Source organism: Narcine bancroftii, chromosome 5 (genome assembly GCF_036971445.1).
Source record: "Narcine bancroftii isolate sNarBan1 chromosome 5, sNarBan1.hap1, whole genome shotgun sequence".
In the NCBI taxonomy this organism is placed as follows: Eukaryota; Metazoa; Chordata; class Chondrichthyes; order Torpediniformes; family Narcinidae; genus Narcine; species Narcine bancroftii.
In genome coordinates, this window is record NC_091473.1 from 130,784,498 (window position 1) to 130,795,062 (window position 10,565).

General features: G+C 59.8%; 2 protein-coding genes across 4 annotated transcripts in view; both read right to left on the minus strand.

The window, feature by feature from the left end:
* The window catches only part of ptbp2b (polypyrimidine tract binding protein 2b), a 53,853-nt gene extending 50,309 nt beyond the window's left edge, over nt 1-3,544 (minus strand). For 2 of the 3 annotated variants that reach the window (XM_069939067.1, XM_069939066.1), the window contains exon 1: nt 3,513-3,540. The gene's annotated coding sequence lies outside the window, so the exon portion shown is untranslated. Of the gene's footprint in view, nt 1-3,512 lie in introns of all 3 variants that reach the window. The other variant, XM_069939068.1, reaches the window with a different exon arrangement.
* LOC138765338 (uncharacterized) lies at nt 2,859-10,455 on the minus strand. Its single transcript, XM_069942379.1, has 7 exons — nt 8,910-10,455; nt 7,867-8,818; nt 7,559-7,740; nt 7,179-7,462; nt 6,429-7,021; nt 5,955-6,337; nt 2,859-3,013 (listed from the first exon to the last, which is right to left on the minus strand). The coding sequence occupies exons 1-7, from the start codon at nt 10,453-10,455 to the stop codon at nt 2,859-2,861; spliced, it is 4,095 nt and encodes a 1,364-aa protein (XP_069798480.1).
* Nucleotides 10,456-10,565: the final 110 nt, after the last annotated feature.

Genomic DNA, 10,565 nt, shown 5'->3' on the forward strand with positions numbered 1-10,565 from the left:
ATCCGGGAGCCTTGAACTCGTTCACAAAACCTCCTATCTACTCTCCTAACCAATGAGTCCCCAATTACCATAGCTCTCCTCTTCTCTTCCCCACCCCTCCTTCTGAGCCAAGCAGCCAGCCCCTGTGTGTGCCTAAGATGTGACCACTATGGCTGGTCTCCGGTTGTTCATCCCCCCCAATAGTATCCAAAACACTACACTTGTTGTTGAGGGGAAACAGCCAGAGGTGCTATGCACTGTCTGCTTATTCCCCTTCCCTCTCCTAGCAGCCACCAAGTTACCAGTCTCCTGATTTTTAGGGGTGACCATCTCCCTGAAGTTCCTCTCTATCCCAAATGATCCAGAGTTCATCCAGCTCCAGTTCGCTAACTCAGCCTCCCAGGAGCTGTAGCTGGATGCACCTCTTGCAGGTATAGTCAGATATCCCACATCCTGCATTCAGAGCATTCTACTGCTCTCACTGCTGTCTCCATTAGCTCTACCTAATTTCAATATACAGATCTTACCTTACTGGAATCAAGCTCAGCCTCTGCTCGCCAAAGCCTCTAAGTCCTACTCCTACCCTGAGCCACTCCCACAATGGCCCCTGAACACTGTCCACTCTGCTTGAGCTACCCCTCTTTGTCACTGTTCCTGACCTTAATTACTCCTCCCACAAATCACCATTCTGTTTAACCCTTAATTTGCCTTCCACTCACTTTTAAAGGCACCCACCTCAAGCTGCCTCCCAACACTCCCAGCTCTCTCTCTCTCTCTCTCGAGTCCGACGCTCCTCCTCTTTCAGTAAGAGTCTCAAGAAGTATGTTTTTCCCCTTTGTCTTTCTGTCCTTTTGCTCTTAATATACCTGTAGAAACCCTTAGGATTTCCTTTCACATTGTTTGTCAAAGTAACCTCGTGTCTTCTTTCAGCCCTCCTGATTTCTTTGATTTCTCTTGCATTTTTTTTTTTACACCCCTCAAATACCTCATTTGCTCCATGTTGCTATATGTGCTATACACCTCTTTCGTCTTCTGAATCAGATCCCCAATATCCCTCAATAACCAAAGCTTCCTACGCTTGTTTACTTTGACTCTAATCTGATAAGGAACACACAACCTCTGTACTCCCAAAATTTCACCTTTGAAGGCTTCCATTTACCTATCATGCCAGAAAAAAAAATCACAAAAGTTTATTTATCACCTTTTACCAATGATTATCACTGGCAGCTAACCACAAATTATCCATATAAATTTGTCTATATCAATGGGTTAGCCAAATGACAATTTTCCTGTACACTGACTTGGATAATTCTCCTGTAATCTAATTTGACTTAGAGTTATTTTTATTTTAATTTTTAATCTTTAGACATACAACCCTTTCAGCCCATGAGCCTATGCCACCCAATTAACCTACAACCCCAGTACATTCTGAACGGTGGGAGGAAATTAGAGGAAACTCACGCAAACACAGGGAGAATGTACCAACTCTTTACAGAGCACCAGATTTGAATCCCGGTCTCTGGTGCTCTAACAAGTTTGGACTAACCGCTGCGTTACCCGTGCAGCCCTGTTCCGTCTGGTAGATTGATTGAGTAGGAAGAAAAAAAAATGATGGAGCATTTAATAACACATTTACCACACCGTCATCATGAAATTTGAGCTGTAGTCCAGTATCATAAATTAGGTAAAAACAAAATGGTTTTGTTTTAATTTGATTACTGACAACACAGCTTGCTGTGGAGAAATAAGATTAAAAAAGGTACAATATCAGATGTTAATTCCATTCTTGGAATTCCAACTTTCATTGAGTGGCTGTAATGCAAATAAAAGCCTCGATTATTTAAATTTTCAAACAGGTCAATTTATCAAGTGGAGTCCAAGATTCAATCGGCGGGACAGCAAAGAGCATTAGGACATCAAAGTTCCTGGGCGAATATATATCAGAGTCCCTCTCTTGAAAAGTCAATTCATTAAGGCAACCGTGAAGACACACCAATATTCTCTTCTTTCTGAGAAATCTGAGATTTGGCATGTCATTGAATACTTTATCAAACTTCTTCAGGCACACTATGGAAAGTATACTGCTTGCATCAGTGCCTGGTTTAGAAACTCAGTGCCCAGGAACACAGAAGGCTCAGAAAGGAGCAAGTCTCACCAAGTCCACTAGGGGCATCAATCTCCCATCCATTGAACACATGTAAAGTAGCGCTTCAAAAAGGATCCCCAGTCTTAATCATTATTTATTTGCACTGCTACCTACAGGCTGAAGGTACAGAAACCTGGAAGTCCCAAACCTTTAGTTCAGTTTTTAATTTCCCCCAACAACTACCAAAATTTCAGCCCACTCCACTGGAATACTAACTGAGCTATGAAACTGACAAAATGCCATGACTGGTTAAATATTATGGGACATTTAGAGTTAATCATCAAGAAAGAGTATGAAAGCTAGGAAGACATCAACCTTTCTAAAACAGGTCTAGTGCTTAAATTTGGGAATTGAGAAAGATGAAGAAGGGTTACATGGTCTTGAAGAGGATGTCTAGATTCTCTGTTAGTACAATGAAAATGGCCTCTGGCACTGTGGACATAAAGAATAGTGTTCTCCTTAGAATAGAAAATGTTAAAAGATTTGACAGACAAATGTTTTGAATAGTTTTACTGCTGGAAATACTGAACAAGTGAATTAAAACAAGATTTAAAGTGGAAGATAACCCAAAGAAACAAGGATTCTAAGGATTTTTTTTTAAAACGAAAATGTTGTTGACTTTGGAAAATGCAAGGCTCCTTGGTTAACTGCAGAGCTTCTTTAATAAACCAGCATTAAAAAATAATAGTGGCACTGCCAGAGCTGCTGCAGCTCGATCTGCCGATGGTTTGGACTAGAGTCTGTGTGGCTGCGGAGGCTGCAGGAGTGCTGGAAGCCAATCCACAGACACTCGGTGGGGCTTGGGGGTGGTGAACACTCTTTTGCTTCTCTCTGACTGCAAGAGGTGTCTGGAAATTTCTACTGATGGAGAATCTGCCTTACCGTAGACTAAAGCGAATATCATGTGATATTATGCCCGTTTTATTACTTGACAACGAAATAAATCTTTAACAATGGACACAATAGACAAGCATGATCAACATGGAAAACCTTCCTATCACTACAAATGTTATAGCCAGAATAATTGCAGTTCATAATGCATGAAATTAGACATGAGATATGATGCGTCCAGAAATAGATATTAATTTTGGATTCCATATTTGTTTTCCGTCAAGTCAAATATATAGTTCATCAACTAAAATAAAGTTTACTATTCTACAACAGTAGCATGTTAACTTGGCAATGCAAGTCATTTAATTTAATAGAACCAAAAAATCTGCAAGTTTTAAACCATCAAAGGTAGAGTACCTCAGGGCTACTGCAGTGAAGCTAATCTTAGTATCCATCAATGCAATTTTTGGAACCAACGCGTTTTCTAAATATTTGTATCAGTGTGATGAAATTAACATATCAGACAAATATGCACAAACAAAATTGCCACTCCTACCTTTATGCCAACTGCAACATCAGTTAGAACGCTGTAAAAGAAAGAAAAGGAAGCTTTAATCCCATGTACTTTAATTCATTCACCACCAAATCAGCATTCACAGAGACTATTTAAAAAGGTGCTACACTAGGGCTACTAAAAATGAAATATGGATCAGTGCCCACAGCTGAAGAGGATGCATCCGTAAGTATACCATCCTCTCAATATCAATGTCTAGTAAGATATCTTGTGTTTAGTTTTTCATATAACATAAAAGAAAACTGTTCGGCCCAGTGTTGTGTCTACCTAATAACAGAACAATACAGCACAGTACGGACCCTTGTGCCCATGATGCTGTGATGACCTATATAAATCCACTCAACTCACACCCATTACCCTCTATTTTTTCTTGCATCCATGTGCTGGTCTAAGGGCCTTTTGAATGACCATATCGATCAGTCTCCACCACCACCCCTGGCAATGCGTTCCAGGCACCTTACCATTGAGATCTCCTGAAAACATTCCTCCCTTCATCCTATACAGATGTCCTATTGCTTTTAGTTTCAATAGATTGAGGCATAGATAGGGTGGACAGCCAGTTTTCCTGGTGCTGGCTGTCCACCCAAAATATGCCTCAATCTATTGACACTAAAAGCAATAAAAAGGCCAAGTCACTGAAAATATGCAGATGAAAACTCAATTTAGCAAAGCAGCCAGGAGTGGAGTGACCAGAGGAACAAGGGAAAGAGACCAGAGGAACAGGGGGGGGGGGGGGGAGAAACTGGGACTGGCGAAGGAGGGCAGGAGGGAGCATTGTGGGAGGGAGCATTGTGGGAGGGAGCATTGTGGGAGGGAGCATTGTGGGAGGGAGCATTGTGGGAGGGAGCATTGTGGGAGGGAGCATTGTGGGAGGGAGCATTGTGGGAGGGAGCATTGTGGGAGGGAGCATTGTGGGAGGGAGCATTGTGGGAGGGAGCATTGTGGGAGGGAGCATTGTGGGAGGGAGCATTGTGGGAGGGAGCATTGTGGGAGGGAGCATTGTGGGAGGGAGCATTGTGGGAGGGAGCATTGTGGGAGGGAGCATTGTGGGAGGGAGCATTGTGGGAGGGAGCATTGTGGGAGGGAGCATTGTGGGAGGGAGCATTGTGGGAGGGAGCATTGTGGGAGGGAGCATTGTGGGAGGGAGCATTGTGGGAGGGAGCATTGTGGGAGGGAGCATTGTGGGAGGGAGCATTGTGGGAGGGAGCATTGTGGGAGGGAGCATTGTGGGAGGGAGCATTGTGGGAGGGAGCATTGTGGGAGGGAGCATTGTGGGAGGGAGCATTGTGGGAGGGAGCATTGTGGGAGGGAGCATTGTGGGAGGGAGCATTGTGGGAGGGAGCATTGTGGGAGGGAGCATTGTGGGAGGGAGCATTGTGGGAGGGAGCATTGTGGGAGGGAGCATTGTGGGAGGGAGCATTGTGGGAGGGAGCATTGTGGGAGGGAGCATTGTGGGAGGGAGCATTGTGGGAGGGAGCATTGTGGGAGGGAGCATTGTGGGAGGGAGCATTGTGGGAGGGCATTGTGGGAGGGACTGGTGGTGTGGGAGGGAGCATTGTGGGAGGGAGCATTGTGGGAGGGAGCATTGTGGGAGGGAGCATTGTGGGAGGGAGCATTGTGGGAGGGAGCATTGTGGGAGGGAGCATTGTGGGAGGGAGCATTGTGGGAGGGAGCATTGTGGGAGGGAGCATTGTGGGAGGGAGCATTGTGGGAGGGAGCATTGTGGGAGGGAGCATTGTGGGAGGGAGCATTGTGGGAGGGAGCATTGTGGGAGGGAGCATTGTGGGAGGGAGCATTGTGGGAGGGAGCATTGTGGGAGGGAGCATTGTGGGAGGGAGCATTGTGGGAGGGAGCATTGTGGGAGGGAGCATTGTGGGAGGGAGCATTGTGGGAGGGAGCATTGTGGGAGGGAGCATTGTGGGAGGGAGCATTGTGGGAGGGAGCATTGTGGGAGGGAGCATTGTGGGAGGGAGCATTGTGGGAGGGAGCATTGTGGGAGGGAGCATTGTGGGAGGGAGCATTGTGGGAGGGAGCATTGTGGGAGGGAGCATTGTGGGAGGGAGCATTGTGGGAGGGAGCATTGTGGGAGGGAGCATTGTGGAGGGAGCATTGTGGGAGGGAGCATTGTGGGAGGGAGCATTGTGGGAGGGAGCATTGTGGGAGGGAGCATTGTGGGAGGGAGCATTGTGGGAGGGAGCATTGTGGGAGGGATTGGGAGCATTGTGGGAGGGAGCATTGTGGGAGGGACTGGGTGGAGGGTGGAGGGAGCATTGTGGGAGGGACTGTGGTGGAGGGTGGGAGGGAGCATTGTGGGGGACATTGTGGGCTGGGGCGGGCGGGCGGGCGGGACCATTGTGGGACTGGGGGGCGGGCGGGCGGGCGGGACCATTGTGGGACTGGGGCGGGCGGGCGGGCGGGCGGGACCATTGTGGGACTGGGGCGGGCGGGCGGGACCATTGTGGGACTGGGGCGGGCGGGCGGGACCATTGTGGGACTGGGCGGGCGGCGACCATTGTGGGACTGGGGCGGGCGGCGGGACCATTGTGGGACTGGGGCGGGCGGGCGGGACCATTGTGGACTGGGGCGGGCGGGCGGGACCATTGTGGGACTGGGGCGGGCGGGCGGGACCATTGTGGGACTGGGGCGGGCGGGCGGACCATGTGGACTGGGCCGGGCGGGGACCATTGTGGGACTGGGGCGGGCGGGCGGGACCATTGTGGGACTGGGGCGGCGGGCGGGACCATTGTGGGACTGGGGCGGGCGGGCGGGACCATTGTGGGACTGGGGCGGGCGGGACCATTGTGGGACTGGGGCGGGCGGGCGGGCGGACCATTGTGGGACTGGGGCGGGCGGGCGGGCGGGACCATTGTGGGACTGGGGCGGGCGGGCGGGCGGGACCATTGTGGGACTGGGGCGGGCGGGCGGGCGGGACCATTGTGGGACTGGGGCGGGCGGGCGGGCGGGACCATTGTGGGACTGGGGCGGGCGGGACCATTGTGGGACTGGGCGGGCGGGACATTGTGGGACTGGGCGGGCGGGGACCATTGTGGGACTGGGCGGGCGGGACCATTGTGGGACTGGGGCGGGCGGGACCATTGTGGATCTGGGGCGGGCGGGACCATTGTGGGACTGGGCGGCGGGACATGTGGACTGGGCGGGCGGGACCATTGTGGGACTGGGCGGCGGACCATTGTGGGACTGGGCGGGCGGACCATTGTGGGACTGGGGCGGCGGGCGGGCGGGACCATTGTGGGACTGGGCGGCGGGCGGGCGGGCGGGACCATTGTGGGACTGGGGCGGGCGGGCGGGCGGGCGGGACCATTGTGGGACTGGGCGGGCGGGCGGGCGGACCATTGTGGGACTGGGGCGGGCGGGCGGGAGGGACCATTGTGGGACTGGGGCGGGCGGCGGGAGGGACCATTGTGGGACTGGGCGGGCGGGCGGGAGGGACCATTGTGGGACTGGGGCGGGCGGGAGGGACCATTGTGGGACTGGGGCGGGCGGGAGGGACATTGTGGGACTGGGGCGGGCGGGAGGGACCATTGTGGGACTGGGGCGGGCGGAGGGACCATTGTGGGACTGGGGCGGGCGGGAGGGACCATTGTGGGACTGGGGCGGGCGGGCGGGCGGGAGGGACCATTGTGGGACTGGGGCGGGCGGGCGGGCGGGAGGGACCATTGTGGGACTGGGGCGGGCGGGCGGGCGGGAGGGACCGTTGTGGGACTGGGCGGGCGGGCGGGCGGGAGGGACCGTTGTGGGACTGGGGCGGGCGGGCGGGCGGAGGGACCGTTGTGGGACTGGGGCGGGCGGGCGGGAGGGACCGTTGTGGGACTGGGGCGGGCGGGCGGGAGGGACCGTTGTGGGACTGGGCGGGCGGGCGGGAGGGACCGTTGTGGGACTGGGGCGGGCGGGCGGGAGGGACCGTTGTGGGACTGGGGCGGGCGGGCGGGAGGGACCGTTGTGGGACTGGGGCGGGCGGCGGGAGGGAGGGGACCGTTGTGGGACTGGGGCGGGCGGGCGGGAGGGACCGTTGTGGGACTGGGGCGGCGGGCGGGAGGGACCGTTGTGGGACTGGGGCGGGCGGGCGGGAGGGACCGTTGTGGGGACTGGGGCGGGCGGGCGGGCGGCAGGGACCGTTGTGGGACTGGGCGGGCGGCAGGGACCATTGTGGGACTGGGGCGGGCGGGCGGGCGGGCGGACCATTGTGGGACTGGGGCGGGCGGGCGGGCGGGAGGGAGGGACCATTGTGGGACTGGGGCGGGCGGGCGGGCGGGAGGGAGGGACCATTGTGGGACTGGGGCGGGCGGGCGGGCGGGAGGGAGGACCATTGTGGGACTGGGGCGGGCGGGCGGGCGGGAGGGAGGGACCATTGTGGGACTGGGGCGGCGGGCGGGCGGGAGGGAGGGACCATTGTGGGACTGGGCGGGCGGAGCGGGCGGGAGGGAGGGACCATTGTGGGACTGGGGCGGGCGGGCGGGCGGGAGGGAGGGACCATTGTGGGACTGGGCGGGCGGGCGGACATGTGGGACTGGGCGGGCGGGAGGGACCATTGTGGGACTGGGGGCTGGGCGGGCGGCGGGAGGGACCATTGTGGGACTGGGGCGGGCGGGAGGGACCATTGTGGGACTGGGGCGGGCGGGAGGGACCATTGTGGGACTGGGGCGGGCGGGAGGGACCATTGTGGGACTGGGGCGGGCGGGAGGGACCATTGTGGGACTGGGGCGGGCGGGAGGGACCATTGTGGGACTGGGGCGGGCGGGAGGGACCATTGTGGGACTGGGGCGGGCGGGAGGGACCATTGTGGGACTGGGGCGGGCGGGAGGGACCATTGTGGGACTGGGGCGGGCGGCGGCGGGAGGGGACCATTGTGGGACTGGGCGGCGGGCGGGCGGGAGGGACCATTGTGGGACTGGGGCGGGCGGGCGGGCGGGAGGGACCATTGTGGGACTGGGGCGGGCGGGCTGCGGAGGGACCATTGTGGGACTGGGCGGGCGGGCGGGAGGGACCATTGTGGGACTGGGGCGGGCGGGCGGGAGGGACCGTTGTGGGACTGGGGCGGGCGGGCGGAGGGACCGTTGTGGGACTGGGGCGGGCGGGCGGGACCGGACCGTTGTGGGACTGGGGCGGGCGGGCGGGAGGACCGTTGTGGGACTGGGGCGGGCGGGCGGGAGGGACCCGTGTGGGACTGGGGCGGGCGGGCGGGAGGGACCGTTGTGGGACTGGGGGCGGGCGGGCGGGAGGGACCGTTGTGGGACTGGGGCGGGCGGGCGGGAGGGACCGTTGTGGGACTGGGGCGGGCGGGCGGGAGGACCGTTGTGGGACTGGGGCGGGCGGGCGGGAGGGACCGTTGTGGGACTGGGGCGGGCGGGCGGGAGGGACCGTTGTGGGACTGGGGCGGGCGGGCGGGAGGGACAGTTGTGGGACTGGGCGGGCGGGCGGAGGGACCGTTGTGGGACTGGGGCGGGCGGGCGGGAGGGACCGTTGTGGGACGGGGCGGGCGGGCGGGAGGGACCGTTGTGGACTGGGGCGGTGCGGGCGGGAGGGACCGTTGTGGGACTGGGGCGGCGGGGCGGGAGGGACCGTTGTGGGACTGGGGCGGGCGGGCGGGAGGGACCGTTGTGGGACTGGGGCGGGCGGGCGGCAGGGACCGTTGTGGGACTGGGGCGGGCGGGCGGCAGGGACCGTTGTGGGACTGGGGCGGGCGGGCGGGAGGGACCGTGTGGGACTGGGGCGGGCGGGCGGAGGGACCGTTGTGGACTGGGCGGGCGGGCGGAGGGACCGTTGTGGGACTGGGGCGGGCGGGCGGGAGGGACCGTTGTGGACTGGGCGGGCGGGCGGGAGGGACCGTTGTGGGACTGGGGCGGGCGGGCGGGAGGGACCGTTGTGGGACTGGGGCGGGCGGGCGGGAGGACCGTTGTGGGACTGGGGGCGGGCGGGCGGGAGGGACCGTTGTGGGACTGGGGCGGGCGGGCGGGAGGGACGTTGTGGGACTGGGGCGGGCGGGGGCGGAGGGACCGTTGTGGGACTGGGGCGGGCGGGGGCGAGGGACCGTTGTGGACTGGGGCGGGCGGGCGAGGGGAGGAGGGACCGTTGTGGGACTGGGCGGGCGGCGGGGCGGGAGGGAGGGACCGTTGTGGGACTGGGGCGGGCGGGCGGGCGGGAGGTGGGACATTGTGGGACTGGGGCGGGCGGGGCGGGCGGAGGGAGGGACATTGTGGGACTGGGGCGGGCGGGCGGGCGGGAGGGAGGGACCATTGTGGGACTGGGGCGGGCGGGCGGGCGGAGGGAGGGCCTTGTGGGACTGGGGCGGCGGGCATTGTGGGACTGGGAGGGAGGGACAATTGTGGGACTGGGGAGGCGGGACCATTGTGGACTGGGCGGGCGGGACCATGTGGGACTGGGGGGCGGGCGGACCATTGTGGGACTGGGCGGGCGGGACCATTGTGGATGCGGGCGGGACCTTGTGGACTGGGGCGGGCGGGACCATTGTGGGACTGGGGCGGGCGGGACCATTGTGGGACTGGGGCGGGCGGGACCATTGTGGGACTGGGGCGGGGCGGGACCATTGTGGGACTGGGGGCGGGCGGGACCATTGTGGGACTGGGGCGGGCGGGACCATTGTGGGACTGGGGCGGGCGGGACCATTGTGGGACTGGGGCGGGCGGGACCATTGTGGGACTGGGGCGGGCGGGACCATTGTGGGACTGGGGCGGGCGGGACCATTGTGGGACTGGGGCGGGCGGGACCATTGTGGGACTTGGGGCGGCGGGACCATTGTGGGACTGGGGCGGGCGGGACCATTGTGGGACTGGGGCGGGCGGGACCATTGTGGGACTGGGCGGGCGGGACCATTGTGGGACTGGGGGCGGGGGCTGGGGAGGGGGGACCATTGTGGGACTGGGGCGGGCGGGCGGGCGGGGACCATTGTGGGACTGGGGCGGGCGGGCGGGAGGGACCATTGTGGGACTGGGGGCGGGGCGGGCGGGAGGGACCATTGTGGGACTGGGGCGGGCGGGCGGGAGGGACCATTGTGGA